Source organism: Charadrius vociferus, unplaced genomic scaffold (assembly GCF_000708025.1).
Source record: "Charadrius vociferus isolate BGI_N301 unplaced genomic scaffold, ASM70802v2 scaffold134, whole genome shotgun sequence".
NCBI lineage: Eukaryota > Metazoa > Chordata > Aves > Charadriiformes > Charadriidae > Charadrius > Charadrius vociferus.
The window spans coordinates 4,004,337-4,027,007 of NW_009648333.1; the positions used below are offsets into that span (position 1 = coordinate 4,004,337).

General features: G+C 39.4%; 1 protein-coding gene across 1 annotated transcript in view; it reads left to right on the forward strand.

Moving 5' to 3' along the window:
* OCIAD1 (OCIA domain containing 1) overlaps positions 1-12,272 on the forward strand; it is a 17,284-nt gene extending 5,012 nt beyond the window's left edge. The window contains exons 3-8 of the mRNA XM_009884975.1: positions 593-646; positions 1,120-1,167; positions 4,662-4,791; positions 6,908-7,116; positions 8,489-8,638; positions 11,839-12,272. Coding sequence (XP_009883277.1) covers positions 593-646; positions 1,120-1,167; positions 4,662-4,791; positions 6,908-7,116; positions 8,489-8,638; positions 11,839-11,876 — 629 coding nt within the window. The 3' untranslated portion in view covers positions 11,877-12,272. The remainder of the gene's footprint in view (positions 1-592; positions 647-1,119; positions 1,168-4,661; positions 4,792-6,907; positions 7,117-8,488; positions 8,639-11,838) is intronic.
* Positions 12,273-22,671: the final 10,399 nt, after the last annotated feature.

The following is a 22,671-nucleotide window of genomic DNA, read 5'->3' on the forward strand; positions in this document are numbered from 1 at the left end:
CCCTACCCCTGAGTCATGCAGTTTGATCCGTAAGCTACAGGAAAAAGCTGCCCTGTTCTTTAATTTGCTGGTGAATAAAATAGGTTACCTAATTTTAATCAATTGAATTTATATCTCTATAAGAGTTAGTCTTTTCCCAAAGCTCTTATGTTGAACAAAATCAAGACTTTTGGTTATCAAAAATTTTTAGAGGCACTGGCCTCTATGTAACCACTTTCCATCCTGAAGAACTGTGGGTGCTTGTCTGGTGTACAGTTGTGCACCTTGATGCTGCAGCAGCTGCAGCCAGGTCTGGAATCTCGTCCCTAGAGCTTTATCACATCTGCCATTGGCTTTTGTATTTTAGGAAGCATGAAGTCTAATGAAGACAGGATGACTCATTAACCAGAACTGCATAATTTGTAGTCGGTCTTAAAAACTGGAATTGAGAGTGTTTCATAATGTATATATAGTTTGTCAATTGTATATATACCTATATTCTAATATAGATAAGCTTAGTAAGGCCAAGCAACTCTCATTTTAGCACATTTTTTTCAATGTAGTTGAAAATACTGATAATCGTATCTTAAGCAACTTTTCTTCTTCTTCACAGCTTTTCCGTTGGCTGCAGCGAGCATGCTTGCTACTAGCTTCTTAATTAGGAAAGGTAAAGTGTAAACATTCTTTGGGTTAATTTGGATTTGCCCAGATGAAATATATTTCTGCTGTTAAAAATTTACTATAAGAATAAAACATCTAATCTACTTGTAATTAAAAGTTTAGACTCTTCAGCTACGTGACTTGCAGTTCCTAAAACTAAAGAAGGAGCAAAAACTTAAATTGAAATCAAATTCATGTTCATTTTATGTTGTTTGATAAATGCAATATTTCAGTGATTATGAAACAATATGTTCTATAGTCTGTAGTAATACTGTGTGTGATATGATTAAAGAGGTAATTCTTAGATCTTTATAATTTTATGGGGAATTCAGATGCTGGGTTTTCTTGAATTTATTTCAATGTTAAGTGTAAAAGAGTAACCTGTTGCCTACAAACATAGCTACAAACGTAACCACAGTTGATGTTTTTCAGCCTCATTCTTCATAACTTATTACTAATTACTTTGATTCTCATTTTCAGGTGTTCTAAGGGACAGCTCAAGATTTGGCTCTTTTACAAAAGTTGCTTGTAAGTAAAAGCTACGTATAAATTCAGGTTGTATTCGTGCCTTCGGTTCTGGAGGCTGTTCCGCAGATGTAATGATGTAATTCCTGTGAGACTAGCTGGCTCATTCACTGTGACTCCACTCTGTGCCTGCATTGGTACAGCCGTGCCTGAAGATAGGAGTAAATGATCTAATATATCCGATGAATAAGTTTCACCTTCCTGCAGTTAATTCTATCAGTCAGCAATATTTTAGGTATGTTTCTTAACTACAGCATCTCACACTGCAAGGACTTAGTCAGTTTCAAGAGGCAGAGCATTGCATTTATTCACCATCTTCGAATTTGTGCTGCACGTTTTGGACAAGTTTTGTCTATAGGCTTTCCATAAAATTGTAAGTCTTGAAATATGCTTGACTAGTGTAATGTAGGAATTTAAGAGAAAAAGCATTGTAAATAGATACTGTACAAGCTTACTTTAAATTACTTTGCCAGAGTATACGCACCCCTCCCTTCCTAATTTGAAGGGTTTTATTCATGCATCTCACTTTGCCCATTCAGGCTATTTTAGTGCCTTTTTTTCCTGGACATTATGTATGCACAATTGTAGGAAAACGGCAATTTCTTGTGAATGATTTTGGATTAAGTATAATCAAAAATAAATAAATAAATTAACCTTTTCAATGTAATAGATGACAGTAAAACAGGAAGTTGCCATCTTGCCAATCTGGCCAGATACAGCCAGTTACTCTTACAGTTTACTTCAGTGGGAAGAGGGTAAACCCCATGATTTGTGGTGAAGGAAGTGATGTTTAAGCAGATAAATGAATGGGAGAGACTAGGGCTGCCGTTTGTTTATGCTAAATTTTACTTGCTTTCTTTGAATGCCAAACAATATTATAACACAAACGTTTCTATCAAATAACAGAGTTACTATTTCCCTGGTATCTCCTACACGTTTCTAGTTAAGGGCTGCATTCCTCCTATGTAATAGCTTTGAAATCAAGGGGGAATATAAGGAGCACCTGGACTGGACCAGATATTCTTGATCTTAAGGTTATAAGCTAAAATACTGCTGGTTTCTTCTTTTCGATGTCTGCTGGTAGGCATGTGGACTTTCATTTTATACTAAAAGAATTTGTTTTGGTTGTTTTTCAGTAGGTAACTTCATGTGAATTATGCACATTTTAAATACAGTGATTTTTCTGAGACATAGTCGGAGTGTAAAAGGCCTGAGTTCAGCAGTTTTTGTTTCATCCTCATATTGTTTAGGTCACATTCCCCTACCGTCTACGGGGTCTTCCTGAAAACTATTGCCAGGGACATAGTTTACAGGTCCAAATTATGTCTCATAATTTAACTGCGCATTCCTCCTGCAGTGAAATCCGCTTAAAGGAAGCAGTGCAGTTCTGTTCTGGTTTGTTTTTTTTCCCTCCATGAGTTCTAAAAGAAGATTGTACGCAATTCCAGGCTCCGCTGCTGGCTCGTAGCTAGCTGATGTTAAACAACACTAAGACAGTTCAAGACAGTTCTTGGTTTTCTGATGTCACTGATCTGAGCATACTGCTTCTGCATCTATTGATTACAATAGTCTGTCTTTGATAATGGTGTGTGTCACTTGTGGTTGTTGGATTCTTTTTCTGGAGAGTATTTATGTCTGATTACAGTAATGGGTCTTCTATATCTAACTAACATAGTTGAGTCAGGTCTTTTTTAGCCTACATCACGGATCTTTCCCTGCTTTGCTCCTCTTTGTTTTATCTGGAAGTTGAGAGGTGTTTTCATTTTCTAGGTAGGAATTTTCAGATTCCAGGTTGTTGTTCTGCCCATAGGAATTACTCATAACTTCTCTCAGTAGTCTTCTAGACATTCTGACAGTTTAATGGAACTTCTAGTTAGTCGTGACATTGCCAGCATCCCCTTCAACACAGCAGAGAGCTATTGGTCCTCTCTCCCTCTTTGGCAAAGAAGGATAAGATCCGCATGTCTTACTTCACGTTAGCCTGCAGTGGGAGCTGGCCTCTTTCATTGATCTCCGATCTGCTTCACTAAGGTCTTGTTACAGTGCATACAGCATAAGCAGAGAGCAGCGATATCTAATTTACTGTGCTAAATTCGAAAATGTGGCTCATCTGGCTGATAGTTCTGTAATAAGAGAAACAAAATATTTTAGCCAATAATTACTTTGGGTGAAACATCTTCCAGAGAGATGCTTCCACTTCTCTTGACTGGAAGGCCTCAAGAAAAGGAGACTTTCTCATTGTAATTTATGCCAAAGATTAATCATCTTTGCTGCTTAGCTTTATTTTGCTAAATAATGAGTTTGAATTCTTGTTGGGCTCTTTTTCCTTTTAGGGGCTTGTAATTTTTTCCTTTGCACATATTTGTAGCGTTTGAGGCATCTTCCAATTTTTTTGACCTGCTAAATGGGTAAACCCTTACATTTCTCATTTGTAAACTTTGCTCATAGTTGTGGCTGTTCTTCTCTTTTCCCTTGGAAAAGGGTTTTTAACCTCCTTTGGGAAATACAGACATTAGAACAGGAATCACAATTTCAGTACCACTATAGCAGGGAAGGTTAAAATCCCCTTTTATATTGATTCCTAGGCAATGTAATCTACAGTGTGAGGACCTCAGAGGATTAATGTTACTGGTAATTAACTCTTTTCTGACTTAAAGATGATTGAGAGTCCTTAAGCCTTTGCCTTTAGAAAATACTCGTTGCATATGAAAGAAGGGTCTAGTCCTTTTCTCCTACAAAGTCCACAACAAAACTTCTATTAATTGCCATTGAATCCTTCACGATCCTTCATACGATCCTTCATACTCTGTTTGACCCACTCATAAAACTTGTAGGAGCCAGTTGATGGAAATGATCGGTTTTAAGCCTAGAAAGAACTATTGTGATCACTTATTCTTGTGTCCTGTCCAGCAGATGAAAATAGCTCATGCACTAAATTGAAAGCATTTGCGTAGTGATTGCGAGGGTTCAGCTAATTCAGTTGTTTGCCCTCTGGCAACATTATCATAGAATCCTCTTCAGAAAATACTGAGCCTAATCCGAAGTTTCTTTAGAATTCTCTTCATATTAGTGAAAGCCTTTTGAAGATCTGAATGTTCTGATGGATTAAATTAGTGGAATTTACTACCTTTGTTTGTTTCCAACTGTTTTATTATCTTTGGCAGTTAATTGTTATTTCTGAATCTTGGGGAAAACTGCAATTGTTTTCCTTTTTTTGTCACCTTTCATTCATCAAGGACTAGCTGAAATCATCTCGTGCTCATGCTGTGTCTAAATCATTGCTCTGTGTCTTGGTTCAGCTATTCCATTTGGTTTTAGTACTCTTTGCAGAAGCAGAGAGAGATAAGTGCATGGGTTTGGTTCAGATCTGAACTGTGTTTTTTTTTCTTTTATTCAAGATACTGTATAATTTATTTGAAATTATTATTTTAAAACTATGTTGAATGTTATGATACAGCATATAAAGCCATCTTTTTTTTTTTTTTCTTTTAAAAAAGTTGCGGGAATGTGTGGATACCTGGGTGGAAAGATATCCTACTTGCCAATCTGTAGCGAGAAATTTAAGAAACTGAAGGATTCCCCAATAGGAGATGTTCTACGACAAGCTCAGAGACATAGCTCACATAAGTAAGACTTTAATTCTTTTTTAAATATAAAACTTATTCTTGAATAGAACGTTTTAAACACTAACAGATCAAGGCTACATTTGCAGCTTTCAAAGACCATTGGAGCTGCACCTTCCCTCTTTCCCCTGTTATCCCAGATCTACTGCTTTCAGGAAGCTGTATCTGATCACTTTGAGGCGTAGAAAAAGAAACATTTTACTTAGCAAAATGCATTCCTTGTAAATTTATATGTTGTTTTCATGTGGAATTTACTTACAGTAGTGTGACTGCAGAATTTGCCTCCTTAGTTTAGAAGCAGACTATGTTAACTGAAATAAAATAGTGTTTCATTCTGGAATTTTTTTCCCATAGTTTAGTTTGATTGAAGTAGGAAGAGGGTGGAAATGATTTCAGTGTTTATCAAAGGAAAGAGCTCAGTAAACAATATCAGTGCAGGAAGAAGAATGGTGGTCAAACTTGCTGCTGTTTGTTTAAATCCTTTACATCTGTAACAGCATTATGCTCTCCATATGAGAAACTCATCAAGTTCTTCAAACTATTTCCTGTTTTGTTCCAAAACATTTTCTACCTCAAGTGGTTTTTAATTGCAAACTACTTTCGGAGTATCTCACTTAAACACTTGGTTCAAAACTGGGAGAATAGTGTTCGGATAGTGAGTGGTAGTCCTGCTATGTATGTGCTAAGATTTGTTAAATGTTTATAAAGGATTTGATAAAACTCTTAATTACTTAATAAATTCAGATTTATGACAGCTTTGTCTACAAGATTTACCTTTATTTTGAAATGTTTACATTTTTATGGCATCAAACATAATTTTAGGAATTACCACTTTATACATTTACTGTATAAACTCAGCTGAACTGCAGCTGGCCTTGTCCCTTTGCCTCCTTCCACTTTCTAATAAGAAATTGCCATGATCGTTAGCTGTGTTCTCCAGGTGAGAACCTGTTTAAATGCCATCATCTGCTGCACCACTAAGTTCCGTCAACCTTTAATGGCCCATTCTTTTGTATTTGTAAAATTTTATTTTCTAAGTGATAAATTGGGGTTTTTTTTTATTTAGCTGAATGATTAATTTAAATTCATTCAAATTGCATTGTTGTCCATACATGCTACTCTCTTAAGACAGCAACAGAAATCATTACATTTTCATGGTCATTATACATCTACTAATGAATGTATTTTGGTAATTCTGATTTGCTGTTAAAAATAGGTAGGGAGCTAAAAGATTAGATAGTTCTTTAAAGCTGTCTTTACACATCGAGGCAATAAAATCCTTATGTCTGTTCACTGCGAGAATAAAACAAAGACTAATTGCAAATGTTTTTCATATGAAACTAAAAGTACAGCTAAGCGGAAATTTAAAGTAAAAAAATTAATAAATACTCTAGAGACATTCTAGTGGCACCAAGTGGGGTCGTTATTGATAAAGAGACGTATTGTGTAGTGGTTTCAGGGCCATTCTGAGGATGGAGTGAATGCTTTAGAATATCAGGCATCAGTTTCCAGAATAGTCTTTATATGATCTTACCTTTTTCTCTAAAGAGAAAATTTGTTAATGTTTCTGGTGGATTAAGCGACTCAATAAACCTTCATAATTTAATTTCCCCAAGATAGCTCTTCATTCTCCTTTTCTTCTGCTGTTCGGTACTGGTCAATTACAGCACCTTCTAACATGAAGGGTTTTAAATTGCAAATTTTTCCTAAAAGGCCTTTAAAAATAACTCTAGTTCATGCTAGCACTAGTTACACAGGCACACCCTGTACTATTTGTGTCTGATGCTTTTTTTTCTGTCTGAAGACTCCCTGGGGGGAGGCCTGATTGTCATTTTTGTCTTCTAAAGTGCAAAACACTTTGTCTCTTTTGTCGTCTGTTCTGGAGATTTTCAGGTATGAGATAAGTTTCTGGGAGGAAGGGAAGAGTGTTGGGAAAGGGACTATATAGATCTTTGCAATGTAAAGAAAAAAACACCCCAAACTTCTTTTTAAGACAATACTTCACATTGGAAACTAAACCATTTAAAATAAAACACTATTTTCTTGACCTACATGTAATGTTACTCTTACAGTTCCATTTAGTATTTTTGTATTTAATATTTAATTGTATTATTTTCCAGCCGTTCCAGTCGGAAATCTGAATTTTCAGATACGCCTTCTCAGTCATATACTGAATCTCCTTCTCCAAGAGCTGGATTCCCACTTTCTTCCGGCTATTCAGATGATTATAGTTCCACAGACAGAGCCCTCTCCAGTTATGAACCCGTTCCGTTCAGTGCTTCCCTGAATGAATCTTCACCAACAGGAATTACTGATTACCCTGCTCAAGGTGTGTTTGGTCTTAATGTTTAGCAGTGACAATGTACAATGACTCTTGCCTTTCTCTTATAGTACTAAACTATGTATTTTCATCCCATGCAAACGTACACGGTAAAATATACTGGTTTTGAATGAAACAGCTTGAAGTTCCCAGAATTGTTTTTACGCAGAAGATAAACATATGTATTATTTTGTGTTCCAACTGTAAACCAAATTCAGGGGTTTTTTTTGTGTTTTGTAGCTCTGATTGCAAGTAAAGATTGTAAATTAACTTACAAGGTTTAATCTGTTGTGCAACTAAAGTTGCAAAAAACTCAGCCTGACTTGAAGTTCTTTTTGATTGAAATGAATATGCCATCCTTTCACTGCGCTAAAGAAACCATAGTCCCTGCCATTTGTCTGCCAGCCTTTCTGAGGTTATTTCATTTTCTCCAGCGGTGGTGCTGTAACTTTATACCACTATAATTCAATGACATTAAACTATTTTTTATAATGTGACAAACATGTAAATCTTCTGAGAACTGAATGCATATTGTGTTCTGTCCGGCAACAGCTGATTTTCTCACGGAGGACTAAATGGTTTTCAAGTACTGTTCTGTGCAGCTGTTCCCCTCCTTCCAGTATGAAGTCTGTCCTCAGCTATTGCAGGGGAAACACGCGATTCTGAATTCAGGTCTCTCTGGTACACAAAGGGGGAAGTTCCTCTCAAATGCAGAGTTTCATACTTGGAATTAGTTTGAATTTTTTAACTCCTTTATGGAATAGGTTTTATTTCACAAAATAGCCCTTTTGTGCAACTCCATTCTAGTTGTATAAAAGTATCAGCCGTAAATTTGCCAAGGAAATTGTAACTACGCTTCATCGCAAATATCAATAGTTGGTAGAATCTTAATTATAGAACCAAGATTCTGCATTATAAATGTAGATAAAAGGATAAAATGTTTATCAGGTGACATGTGATGGATTTAGGAGTAATTCTTTGAAAGCAGAATTTAAAGCCTGAATGCAAACCCTTGAGCTTCACCTAGATTTCTCTTCAGAAATCATAAATATATCAAATGTATGATAAATTCTAGATAAATTCTACATAAAGGGACCAGAACTATTTTATCCATGGTTGTTAGGATTTCCATTGGGTAAAACGAAGAAAAGGAGTTAACTGCCAGTCTTCCAAAGCAGTTTGACAAAATGAAAAGGGTAAAAGGACTGGATTAATTAAAGACCACATACATTCTCAGTTGCATGTAGAATCGCAGCTGTCATGCTTCTTTTCATTTGGGATTGAGCTGTAATTAACTGGCATTCTAGAACAGGTTGTAGTCCAGTTTTGGTGTGTGATGCCATTTCTAGTATTTTGGTGTTTGGTTTCTTTTGGTTTTCAGATCCTGCTCCAATTCCAGAAGAAAGTCGTAAAAAAAAAGGGATCACATACGAGGAATTAAGGAATAAACACAGAGAGACATATGAGGTAATGCTACCACCAAAGGCAGAAACTCCAAGCAAGTTTTCACAGGACAAACCAGTTAAGGAAGGTAATATATTGATTTACAGAAATACGTAGTAAATTCAAATATTGGCAATAATATTAACATGGCTTAATTCTGCTTACCCTTTAAGCAATTTCTTTTTACAGTATGTGCAGGTGTGTCATATGTGATGGGGTCTGTAGTTTCATATTTCAAATTAATTCTTTTTTCAGAAATACTGATCTTCCAATAGCAAATTATAATTCCTCTCCTCCAGCCGTATTGCTTAGTGCCAGACTGAAAATCTCATAACTTTTTGTTTATTGAATATACCGAGCAACCTCTTTCAACAACGCATTCTCTGAGGTCAGAGCTATACTGAAGAGGTTTAGCTTTGGAAGGGGGTGTATGTTTTAGATAGCATTGTTCTCTCAAAATAGAGCACACAGTTGATGGTTTTGAAGGGGGGGGTATTTATTTTTATTAATTGTTTCATGTGGAATTAGAGGATTTCTATAGAGGCATTGTTTGTAGACGTTCATTTTCTACATTAAAACTCAAAGGAAGGAAACAGTATTTGGCAGCAATATTGAGATTTGTTTTCATAGTGAAAAACAAAACTTTACACAGCAAAGTAAGAATGCAGTGTCCTTAAGAATAAGATGCCGTTCGGTCAACTTTTTGACTCAATCAATTTTTTGCAAAGGAGACACAGAAGTCATTCATAATTGCTTGCTCTCCAACTTTTTTATGTAGCGTGACATCTGTGGAAACGATGTTAGCAAGAGGAATGTTTTACCATTTAACACATTGCTGGACTAGTCAGCTTGACTCGTTTGGGTTTGTATGCACTGTCCAGTCCTGTCAGGCACGTTGCGACAACATTTGTAGGAATAGCTAATGGCTCCTATCAGGCATAACAGGTGGTAATAAGAATAGAAAAGTACATTCATGCGGAAGGTTCGGAAGCAGTAACAGTAAGCTTTGGAACGGTGTTGCTTCAGAGTGTCAGTCTCTTTCATGCTTATGAATTACTTTCCCCAGATCATCTGTCTTTGGACAGATCTACATGGTATGGAAATAAAAATTATAAACAGTTATTGGGCAATGATTTAGATCTGTCATTTCAAGGATTAAAGCCTTTTTCTCTTATCACGTGACTATGCCAAATGAGACAGTAAAAAACTTGAAGCTGTAGTTTCAGATTGCTTCTAAATTCCATCAGCTGACACTTCACTGATTTACACGCCTTTTTTTCAAGATATTTCTCCACAAATACAAAGCCTAGACATGTCACTTGAAAACCATACACAGAAGTCTTAAGCAGCATTCTACAAACCTTGCCACATTCCATGGCAAATCTTGTGGCTGTGAAATGAGAATGTGTGTTCATTATTTTATTTAGAGTTATTTGAGGCCTATAAAAGACCTCTATAAAATGTCGATCAAATATTGCATTGTCTATTATGTTTCTTTGTTCCATTTGATGGCTATACTCAGGCTTTGAGAATAGAACTACACTGAGCAGCACATAAGATTGGCAAACTTTTAGGAGTATCTCTTTGTATTTTTAGGGAAAAAGAGTAAGGAGGTAATACAAAAGTTCAGAAGTGTTTCACAAGTGGAAGCACATTTAAATCTACAGTTGAGGGATTTACTGATGTTGCAGACTAAGATCTGGTTTCTTGTGTCACACTGAACATGTTACTTTGAATCACAGAATGGTTTAGTTTGGAAGGGACCTTAAAGTTCCAACCCCCCTGCCATGGGCAGGGACACCTCCCACTAGACCAGGTTGCCCAAGGCCACGTCCAGCCTGGCCTTGAACACCTCCAGGGATGGGGCCTCAACAACCTCTCTGGGCAACCTGTGCCACTGTCTCACCACCCTCACAGTGGAGAATTTCTTCCTAATATGTAATCTAAATCTGCCTTCTTCCAGTTTAAAACTGTTACCCCTCATCCCATTGCTACGCTCCCTGATAAAGAGTCCCTCCCCAGCTCTCCTGTAGGCCCCTTTTAGGTACTGGAGTGCCACTATAAGGTCTCCCTGGAGCCTTCTCTTGTTGTATGCCTGTTCATGTTCATATGTCCTGAGTTGTTACCCCTTTGTTCATCCTGTTATCTGTGTGTCCTAGGAACCAGCCTAGCAAATAGGAGACAGTGGTTTCTGCCCTCTGTTGCACGGACGTGAGGGAAAACAAACCACATTTAAACCAGTTTTAAGCAGTCCCTAATTTCCATCTGCTGGTGCCTCTCCCTTCGTTGTAGCCATACAGATAACGTGCATCTGCATAGTGACCTGGACTGGAGCATTTTCCAGGGAATGAGCGCAGCCTGCTCAGCTGCCATGGTTAATAGAAATGGAAATAAAATTCTACTTTGAGAGAGCTTCTCATTGTGCCTTGCTGCAATATCAATCAGCTTAAGAGATTTGTCAGTGCATTATGCTAAGTTTGCTGACATCTCTCTGAAAAAAGGACTACGCTTTCTGCTCTGTTCCACTAGTTGTACTGCAGATAGGTATTAATAAACAGTGGGCTTAGTAATTAACCTGCAAGTACATTTATAAAGGGGTGCCCGACGAATGTCAGCATTCCTACTGGATCATATAGATCCGTCCTTTACCCCATCAGTGATGGCAGTCAGTTACAGACTACTCTGCAGCTCACTTTCAAGAGAGCATCTTTTCACTTTCTGGTCGTTGTTCAGTTATGCACGACATACTTCTGAAAAAATCCGTTAAGGGCAGTACCCTTTTTTTTTTTAAAACTCTCTGACTCACTCCTATACTAAAGGAAGCTGCCAAATAATAATGGCTGAGTAGTTTCCTACTAGGGATTACTGATTTTTGTTTGTTTGTCTTTGAGCGTGTTTTTAACTATCCTGAATCCATCCAAATGTGCACGTAACTAGATTATGTAGCCGCATTATTTATCCTAACATTCCTTGCCTGTTTCCTCCAATTGTCTTTGTTTCATCCACGTTACATTTGTTTCAAAGTAATTACAAATTCCGTCGAGCAGGACTTAGCACAGTAGGCCTCTTGACTGAATATTAATTCATAAGAGAATAATGATTAACAAACTCTTCTCCCCACTTATTCAAAAGTAGCTTTAATTAGATGGCTGTTGTGCTCTGACTGACATTCTCCCCACTCACCACTTTAAATGCTAATGTATTTCATCATACTTTTCAGCACTGTGTAAGATAAACTTTAGCAGTTACATTAAGTCATACGTGACTACTTTTTCTTCTTTTCTTTAGTTAAAGTAAATAAATATGGAGATACCTGGGATGAGTAAGAGCTGAATGAAGAACTGAAGAAAATGATCTCCTGTCAGCTAACTTGGAACTTCATCTAGATTAGTCACGAGTATCGGCACCTTTGGTGTGTTCTGCCAGGCACAGCTATTAATAAACGAGGAGAAAATCCTGACTTGCCAGAAGATTAAAGGCTTAATTTTTTTTTTTCCTAATTTTGCATAAATGGCAAGCGAGGCTATTGTGAGGTGTCATGACTATAAACCATTTGTGCTATTGTTTAAGAATGAAAAGGGTAACTGGCAATAACGAATGGAAATGTATAGCAAAAGGTAAAAATATATGTAAATAAATGCAACCACGTGTATTGGGAAGGGAAAAATATCTGAATCTTCTCAAATTTTCAAGACTTGCATTAAAAGTTACCTGTGGAACTCGCCTCTTTGTTTTGTCTGATATGCTGGAAACCTCAAATAGTTGTCACGCTTGGTTAGTAATGTCTGGAGTACCGCTGTGAACTATTCAGGGGAAAAAGGGCTGAGGAACCTTGCCAAACACCTAAGTGAGCATTCTTCACTGGTTATCAAAACGGTGTTCATGCTGCCAGCTCGTCTTTAGACCGATACTCTGACTTGCCCACACTGTATCTCTTAAGACAGTCGTTTCCGAAGAATGATTGAATGAAACTGCATGTATTTAAAATAGCTGTATTTAAGTGCAGAAGGTTAAACCTGACAAACCTTGGTGTAAGTTTGAATGGTATCTTGACTGTTAATATTAGGTTTTCTGTATTTAGCCTTTTTTCTCGGTTTGTGCATGTCATGACAAAAACTGCATGTTTATGGAGAAAAGATCCAGATCATTGGAATATCGCATTATTATTACCTGTAAGAAACACAAGCTACATTGGCAAAACTAGTGAAGAGTATTTCCTAATGTTTGCATTGCCTGCTCTGTCTCAATCAAAACGTTGCCTTCCATTAGGGATTCTCATATTCTCAGCTGCGCTGTTTCATCTCACAGCATTCTGTTTATTTGGGGGTTTTGCCTGTAGGTCAGCAAAACCCATGATGAAGTTGATAGCATAAAAGCCTTCCTGATGTCCTTGTCGGAGATGAAAAATAACTTACCTACCAAGATGAAAATTCTCAAAGACCTTAATGATTTCGTGGACTAGCAGCAGAGCAGCATGGCTGAGAAGATTATTTTGGGGGAGGTACAGAACAATCAGCTGAAATGAGAAGGAAAAAAAAGGAGGGGAAGATGTGAATGCTTAAAGAGCCAATGACTTATTACTACTGATAATCAAACCAGGAAGATTGCTTTCAGAAAAGCTGATCTTCTAAAAAAAGGAATGTGCTAATCAGATAATCTTGAAGTCGTATCAAAAATTTAACTTCTAGAGGATGCTCCTCGTGGCCGCGATGAGAGAACTCTGAAAAAACACAAAGTCTGCCAGAGTTACATTGTGGTTTTTAGTGTGCTATTCCAAAGCTGATTAGATTTATAATGAAAATGCTCACAAAGTTTCCTAGTTGCGAGTTAGGCAAGTAACAGGAGGCGGAAGATTGAGGTGATACGGTGGTAGTTTTCCATCTGTAAAAAGAAGAAATGCTGCTTCTTTGGAATGAACTAAATTTTTGGATGAATAAGAAGTCTCCAAGTAAGAAAACGCAGGAGCAGGCTTACGGCATTGAGGAAATAGCAACATGTAGAAGACACAAACTATTGAACAATAAGCTTGCCAATAATTTTTTTTTATTATTATTATTTTGGGAGATTTGGGATAATACTGGATTTTCTCAAGTAAAAGAATGTAAGGGTATAGTAACTTCCCCCCCACCCCAGAATTTTAATGCATGTTTATGTTGCAAGTTGTTCATTTGTGTAAGGGAATGATCATCTCAGGAGTTGACTGTATGAGTTAATGTAAATACCTCTGCAGTGTGGACACACCACTGAAAAGTGAGAGTCCCTCCCTTTCTTGACATTCACTGTGAAAGTTACTGTCGTGCCTGTAAACTGACAGATGTGCAGTCAAGTGTTCAATAATAGGCTGGAACCCCGGGGCGGGTTGAAGGCCTCGTATTCCTGTTTCTGTCCCTTCTTGATCTGGGGGAATTTGCTGCACTGCACACCTGAATCAGTGCTGGTGTGTGTGCGCTGCTGTACGTATCTTGTCTTTCTGTGTACTTCTAGTGATTTGTGTCTTCGTCCCCCTGACAGAATACCAGCTGGGGGCCAGCTAGTCCAGAACAGACACAGAGGGCAGAGTGTTTAACCCTATGCCATTGAAGTGCTGAAAAGCACTTAATGCCTATTTCAGACCCAGCTCTCACAAACTACAGTGTTTGGAGAACGCTGATGTTGTGTGCTGGTAACTGATAATTAGCAGTTAATATGATTATCACAGTTCATATGATTATCAGAAGCCCATGACCTGAAAATTAGATTTCATTCAAAGCGTCTTGCCTCAAATTAATGTTTTAGGTGGGCAAACGCAGTGTTTTATCTAAACTGTATTAGATTTTTTTTCCTTTCTTAGTGGAGAAAATAAAAGGTGTATATACCATCAATGTTGTTTTAAAGGTTTACTGCCTGTACTTAAGGTAACATTGCATATACATAAGATTTCTCAATTGGACATAATGTTTTCACTCTATTGCATTTAGTTAGCATCTCTCAGACGGGACACATTTTTTTCATGCTTAGGAACAAGCTGGGTTTACCATCAAAAGTTTACCATCAAGAGTTTAAAATTCTTTGGGTTTACATCATGTCCTTAATAAGCATTAAATACAGGAGAGTTCACAGTCATAGCTGTTAATTCCATATGGTGTCGGAAACTAGTATTTTGTCCAAGTTGGGTGACGTTCCGTTTGCTGTGGCAACGTGTGTGTTGAAGCCCCGATTCACTAAATAGCTGTGGGAATTCAGTCTTCGTCCTTCCTTTTTCCTCCACATCTCCATTAGTACCACTTTCTTTCAGAGTGGGTTCTTTTCCAGTCCCGTGATTTCGTGGCAGCTGTCCCCTTACCCATGCGCAGCTTGCTCATACTGCACTTAAATGACTTGTAAATGATTTTTACTGAACCCAAGTGTCCTAGAGCTGACGGCAGCGCTATTGTCACTGCAAACAATGTGCCTAGATATGAGGAACTACTAAGAATGGGGAATGTGTGAAGAAAGAAAGAAATGCACGACAGACCCTCTCGTTTTATGTTTACGTGTATTTCCAGCTAATACACAATGTATTTTTCTTAATTCAATAACCGGGCCAGCTGTTTTCCTGGAATATATGTCCCTTGCTACTCTTCAAAAATCACAGAATTTCACTTTCCATTACCATTTGTATTTGCAATGGTGTATGTTTACAATCTGACCTAACCACAAAGACAGGGCGTTAAAAAAGACTTGAAGTTGTGCTATGCACCATCATATCTATATGTTCGTTAATAAATGCGAATTAACTCAATATTTATTGTAAAGATAAGTAAATTTCCTTTTATTTCACAAAATAAATTTTTAGTGACATAAAAAAAAATGAACTTAAATCAAACACCAGGAAATGAGTCCGAATGCTTCACTGTGAACATTTCTAAAACAACCTTTAAAGTAACTGCTTTCACGATTTCTTAAAACTCTTCGAAATAAGCAGTTGCATGGCCGGTGTAAAGGAGCTCATAGCGTTATCTTGGAGTCAGATGTTACTATCATGTGTGAACACAGAGGGGGGGTGTGAAAATGTGCCTCAGCTCTTTAACAGCTGGTAAAGCTCTACCAGAAATCCTGCTCCTGAATGCAGGATTTCCCCAAATTAGCGGGCACATTTGGAGTCCCAAGTACACAATCTGACCTTTCCAGGGGTTTGTTCCTGCTAAAGTTGTTTGCAACACAGCTACATGAAAGAGAAAAGCGTAAATGAAAGTAATTTAATTAGCTTAATGAAAGTTAAGCAGATTTGGGGAAGCCTGGGGAAATCATATGTGCTATTCCAAACTGAACCCACAAACTCCTTGCCACCTTGAGAGTCAAGAAGAAATCCTGACTTGTCTGCCGTTTGTTGGAAGCTAAAAGACATGTTTGTTTTCCCCATGCCGGACTCTTCATTTGGTGGCCCTTCGTGAGGACCTGGTCCAGCTCGTGCGCTCTGCAGGGTGCGCGCCCAGCTCAGCTCCTCGGCTGCCGTGCAGACACCAAACCTTTCCTAGCAGGGCTTTGCCTCCAGCCCGATCTCTCTGACTTGCAACCAGAATAAGTCATCTCTCAAATCTCTTAAGCAAGACAATAGCACAATAAATATCCCTTTACTTTTTGCAGTTTGGTCACCTATTAAGTTGTCTATAGAAATGAACAAATCGTGTTGGGATTTTAATCCCAAGGCGATAAACAGGACGATTTGCATCTCGTTACTATTTTGGGCTCTTGCCCGGGGTCTCTTCCTGTGGGTTTGCTCTGGTTCAGCCCAGCCAATGCAGGTTTGGACACAGATATGCCTCGAGTTTATACTTTAAGTATTTCCATTGCTAATGGAAGAGCTGGACATAAACCACCTGCACCAGACAGAAGTTTTGAGGAATCTTTGAGTAGCTGCGTTAGAACCTGAACCAAGGAACACCAGGGAGTCTTATACATGAACAACCTTGGCCAGGGCACAAATTTCCAGTTCGTAAGACCATCAAGCGGATTATTCTTTCCAAATAATGAGGAAAACAAAACAACTAGTATTTTTTTTTAACCAAAACAACTAGTATTTTTTTTTTAACCAAAGTCAAGCAATGTATCAAGACCAGAAATGCATATATTAGTGTTTTAATACTTACCAGTTGTTTACTCTTTTTTTTTTTTTTTTTTGATTGAGCAATACAAAATTTCCTGAGATTTTAAGATACACAACAGAACAGTAATATATAGTTTCAACACACAGCCATAATGCCCTCTGGTTAGCAGAAGCACAGCTTCGGAAACCTCAAAAGCAAGAGTCTTGCGTGAGCTACTCTCATAATATGATACTGCAGCAAACAAAAAAGGATTTATGATACAGACATTGCACAATCATCTGATACAAAGGATGTTCATTCATATACAACTTTCACTTATCCTTGAAATGAGAAAAAAAATCTTGACATGAAAGAGAAATTAAGAGTTTGATAGGTTTCCTTTGCCAAAACTCAAAGCAAATTATTCAGGATAAAAAATCCATAGTGTATAACTGTTGTGCTGTTTTTGCAGTTGGTCAGTGATGATATAGGACTCTATTTTCAGAATATGCAACCTTGGCATGAACTGCTTCTAAAATTTTCTACTCATTCCTTACATGCAATGCTATACATTCTTTTCTGCTCTCTCTAATCCACAGAGGAAGCACATTTCTAGTGCATTAGATTTTTTTTATTAATTTAAAATTAGGTTCTATACAAACCTAATGCCAAAATAAATAATTTTCATAGAATCACAGAATGGTTTGAGTTGGAAGGGACCTTAAAGACCATCTACTTCCAGCCCCCCTGCCATGGGCAGGGACACCACCCACCAGACCAGGTTGCTCAAAGCCCCATCCAACCTGGTCTTGAACACCTCCAGGGATGGGGCAGCCACAGCTTCTCGGGGCAGCCTGTTCCAGTGTCTCACCACCCTCACAGTGAAGAATTTCTTCCTAATATCTAACCTAAATCTACCTTCTTCCAGTTTAAAACCATTACTCCTCATTCTATCACTACACTCCCTGAGAGAGTCCCTCCCCACCTTTCCTGTAGGCCCTTTAGGTACTGGCATGCCGCTATAAGGTCTCCCCAGAGCCTTCTCCAGGCTGAACAGCCCCAACTCTCTCAGCCTGTCCTCATAGGAGAGGTGCTCCAGCCCTCTGATCCTCTTCATAGCCCTCCTCTGGACTTGCTCCCATAGGTCCGTATCCTTCTTATGTTGGGGGCCCCAGAGCTGGATGCAGCACTCCCGGTGGGGTCTCACCAGAGCGGAGTAGAGGGACAGAATCCCCTCCCCCGCCCTGCTGGCCACGCTGCTTTTGATGTAGCCCAGGATGCGGTTGGCTTTCTGGGCTGCAAGCGCACACTGCCGGCTCATGTTGAGCTTCTCATCCATCAGCTCCCCCAAGTCCTCCTCAGGGCTGCTCTCAAACCATTCTCTGTCCAGCCTGTCCTTGTGCTTGGAATTGCCCCGACCCAGGTGCAGAACTTTGCACTCGGCTGTGTTGAACATCATGAGGTTGGCATAGGCCCACTTCTCAAGCCTGTCCAGGTCCCTCTGGATAGAATCCCTTCCTTCCGGTACGTTGACCACTCCACACAGCTTGGTGTTGCTGCCAAACTTATGAGTGTGCACTCAACCCCACCGTCCATGACGCTGATAAAGATGTTAAACAGCACTGGTCCCAGTACTGACCCCTGAGGAACGTCACTCATCACTGGTTTCCGCTTGGACATGGAGCCGTTGACTGCAACTTTCTGAGTGCGTCCTTCCAGGCAATTCCTTATCCACTGAGTGTTCCATCCATCAAATCCATGTCTCTCCAATTTAGAGACAAGGATGCCGTGTAGGACAGCGTCAAATGCCTTGCACAAATCCAGGTAGATGATGCCAGTTGCTCCTCCCTTATCCACCAACGTTGTAAGCCCATCATAGAAGGCCACCAAATTTGTCAGGCATGATTTGCCCTTGGTGAAGCCATGCTGGTTGTCACTGATCGCCTCCTTATTTCCCATGTACCTTAGCAGAGTGTCCAGGAGGATCTGCTCCATGATCTTGCTGGGCACAGAGGTGGGACTGACTGGCCTGTAGTTCCCTGAGTCATCCTTTTTTCCATTTTAGAAAATGGGGGTTATGTTTCCCCTTTTCCAGACAGCAGGAACTTTACCTGACTGCCATGACTTCTCAAATATGATGGATAGTGGCTTGGCAACTTCATCCGCCAGTTCCCTCAGGACCTGCGGATGCATGTCATCAGGTCCCATGGGCTTGTGCACCTTCAGGTCTCTCAGCTGGTCTCGAACCTGGTCTTCTGCTACAGTGGGCAGTTGCTCATTCTCCCAGTCTCTGCCTTTGCCTTCTGCGACTTGGGCGGTGTGGCTAAAGTCCCTGCCGGTGAAGACTGAGGCAAAAAAGTCACTGAGTACCTCAGCCTTGTCCATGTCCTGGGTGATCGGGTCTCCCATTTCCTTTCAAAGAGGGCCCACATTTTCCCTAGTCTTCCTTTTATCAGTGACATACCTGTAGAAGCTTTTCTAGTTGCCCTTGACGTCCCTGGCCAGATTTAATTCTTTCCTAACCTGATCCCCAGCTGCTCTGCTCAATTCTGTAGTTTAAATAGAATTGTTAATATTACCTATCTGAGGATAACTAGCATTTTAAAACAGTGAAACTGATACAGGAAAGGGTGAATTTGGTTGCAGTAGCTGATGCATAAACACCAATGACTGATCATTAACAATGTCTAAATCATCTTCCCAATAAACCATGCTAAGTAGAAAACATTTCTGCCGGTACAGTTCCCTCCAGTCAGTGTATGTGGCTATGTGCTTGCGTTGAAGAGCCAAGCGTCTTTTTTAGGGTCCCCTTCGAATTTATGAAGGACTGCATTAATTTTTCCTCCCTTACCCTGTACACGTGAGATAACATGGAGCTGTCAACCAACTTTGAAGGCTGCATTGTAGACGCAAGTCATGCACCACGCTGCGGCAGCAACCAGTGAAGAAGAAGGAGCCCCTTCAGCCTGTGCGAGTTCTCGCTGTGCAGGGAGAAGCAGAGGAGAGTGCAGACGGGGAGAAGGTCAGGCTGGCAGAGCAGCTGTCCGACTGGCGGTCCCATCAGAGCTGCCAACTGCTCAGCAGCGTGGTGTGAAACCCCTGCCTCGACAAGGGCAGGCTCTGTGTCTGACAGCGGCCAGGGGAAGCTCCCAAGATTATTGTGATCTACTGGATCCGTGGAGCTAATCAGGAGAACGGGAGAGATTAAATGGCAAGCATTTGCTGCTGGGAAAGGTTTCAGACTTCTATTTTGGAGTATTATACATGCAATGATACAGCAGGAACGTCCAGTTCAGTCATTGCAGCCCTCAGCCTACAGCTGGAGTGAGTGAAGAGCAGGTTTAAAACATGCCTCTGGAAGGAAGCTTTAAAGCTGTTTCTTGCTCTGAAATACTGGAGCTTGCCAATGTGCTTAATCAACACAGCATTGCTGCTGAACACTCAAAACACGCGTATGCGAGAAGTAACGCTTAAAAGTTCAGGTAAGTGGGTTTTTTTAATGCAAGGTTCCAGCATCTGCTTTGGAAGCGCCATTGCTCTTGAACAATCTGTATGTCAAAGACAATGGGAAAGACCTCCATTCCCACCCTAGTATATTTTTACCCTCCATCAGCAGAGAAAAGCACTGTCTTGTAATTAAAATGATCTAAAGGTGTGTTTTCTCAGGAATCTTAAACTTTGTGCTGTCTGCACATGAAGATGCTTTAGTCTCCACTCCTAGGTATGAGCTACCTGAGTTTTATTTCATGTAGCAAGGCTCTTGGTTTTTCAACAGCTGTAAGAATGTGAGAATCACCGTAATGGTCACCCTCTCTCCCACGCTGGATGATGATCCTTCTAGAAGGAGATCCTTCACTGGTACGCCTTCCTGTCCTCCCCTGACCAGAGCTGAGGAGCTTTCTGATACAAAGGTTGCATTTGGGTCATGCAAATCCAGATGTTTCACAGCCACCAAGTCTCTGTGTGGATGGTGCCTTTTGGACCCATTCTATTTATTTCCAGCATCTCCTGTGGCAAGAAGATCCACAATGGAATCATGCTGCATATAGAAGTGCTTCTTTTCTGTTTGTTTTAAATCTGATTTCAGTGAGCGACATTGTCATTTTATGAAAACCAGCACTTACTCGTTCCCTATTCATCTTTCACACTGTTACGGATACCATATTCCTCACCTTGACTTGTTTTCAACCTGTAAAGTGAGTTCCTTAATCTCTTCTGAAGAAACCATTTTGTACCTCTTATCCTCCCCCCACTTCTTCTGTCTCCCAGCTCTCCTGCATGCTTTTTGAGATGGATTGGAGGCACCGCAATATTCAAGATGAGGGGACACCACAGAATTGCTCTGTAGTATAATCTTTTTTTCCCCAATTTTTTCCTAGGAATTGTTAATGTTCTACTTGCCTTTTGGCTGTCATAGACCACTGATCTGATGTCTCGCAACTATGAAAAACTATGCAAAACAACACCCAGATCTCTGTACTGAGAATGTCAGAGTAATTTAAAACCAACTGTGTGTTGCAGTTAGTATTTTTCCCTGTGACAATGAAGCTTATTAGTCAGTCTCTCAGTACTGAGATTTTTTCCTAGCTCTTCTATCATTCTGTCATCAAGAATCTTAGTCATGTTTTCCTTTATCAGATTATCTGCTAAAACGTTGACCAGATGCACCCTGGCTTGTCCCCAGAAGCCCTCTCAAGCCTTCTAGGTTTTAAACTGGCTTCGAGAACTGTCTCATTTATTTCTTGAGAACCTCATTTTCTTGAGAGACTTATTAAAAAAAAACCAAGGAAAAAAAGCCATCCCGTACCAAAGCATGCGCACAGTATGGAGCAGGTCCCTTTGTTCCTATGTCCGCTTTTTTTTAAAAAAAAACATTAATATATTTGTAAGGCATAACATTCTGCTGTGAAAGCTGTAATGATTCTTCATAATACATCATAGGTATACTTACAGCACTTTAGGACTTTACAAAACCACCTATTTTAGAGCCGATTTGTCAAGTGAAGCGCACGCTTGGGAAAACAGTACACTTTATAAAAGCTAAGTCTGTATGTAAAAGCGGCTTAGTATTTCCAAGACGTGGAAGTACTGCAATGTTGATGTCAGAAGTTGGATTCCTTTTTTTGGCTCTCTCAAGTGGAGCTCCTGCGTGTGATGCCAAAAATGAGTTGGGCGAGTGAGACTCATTACCAGCAGCTCTTCCACTGGCAGAAACAGCCATGAAGAAGAAGCTGCTGCTCCCAAATTAGCGTTGCTGTCAGAGGTACCAGCCCGCCTCAAAGCCCTCCCCTCCCCTTAACTATGGATGCACAGCATGCCCCATTCTCTCATTCTGCTCTCAAAATGTAATGAAATAAGCCCCAAATCTTTTTTTTTTTTAATAAGGATTTATAAAACCTTGGATAGTGAGCTTTCATCTCCCCTTCATTTCCAGTTTTAGAAGAGAATTACAGATCAGCTGGCTCACCTAAAGTCCAACTATTAAGTAAGAGTTTGAACAGGAATGTCCTTTGTTTTCAACCTACACTTGCTTTCTCTTCTAAAATACAATTATTTATTTTTTTAAATTTGTATTGAATACAGTATTTGTAAAATTATTTCAAATAGCTAATATGAAAGTCCCTAAAGACAAGCAATCTATTGCAGCTGTGTGAGGTTAATGTCATTTATAGCTTTCCTCTTCTACACTGACCCTTTTTCTGTTCGTAATTTCATAAACTGGATTGAGGCTTACATAAAGCTACTCACTTCGCATGCGTTACTGCTGAAGGATGTATTTTGTTTCTTGATGTTAGCAAGGACATGAACTTCAACTAAGCTGTGATATTCTTAAGCACACAGTTAACCTCCCTAGTCTCTGGGTGAAGAGAGTAAGTTCTGTTTTCCAGATTCAAATGATAAATAGGAAGCTATGTACGTTCATTGCATTTTTTTAGCCGTTTTGTAACTTCTTCCTGCCAAAATGAATGTATATCCTATTATTAGTACAAGAAAATACTAAGAAAAGTTTTAGCACTATATAAACAATGCTTGATCCTTTGTAAGGTCAACTATTTTTGCTCCTGGACATCTCTTT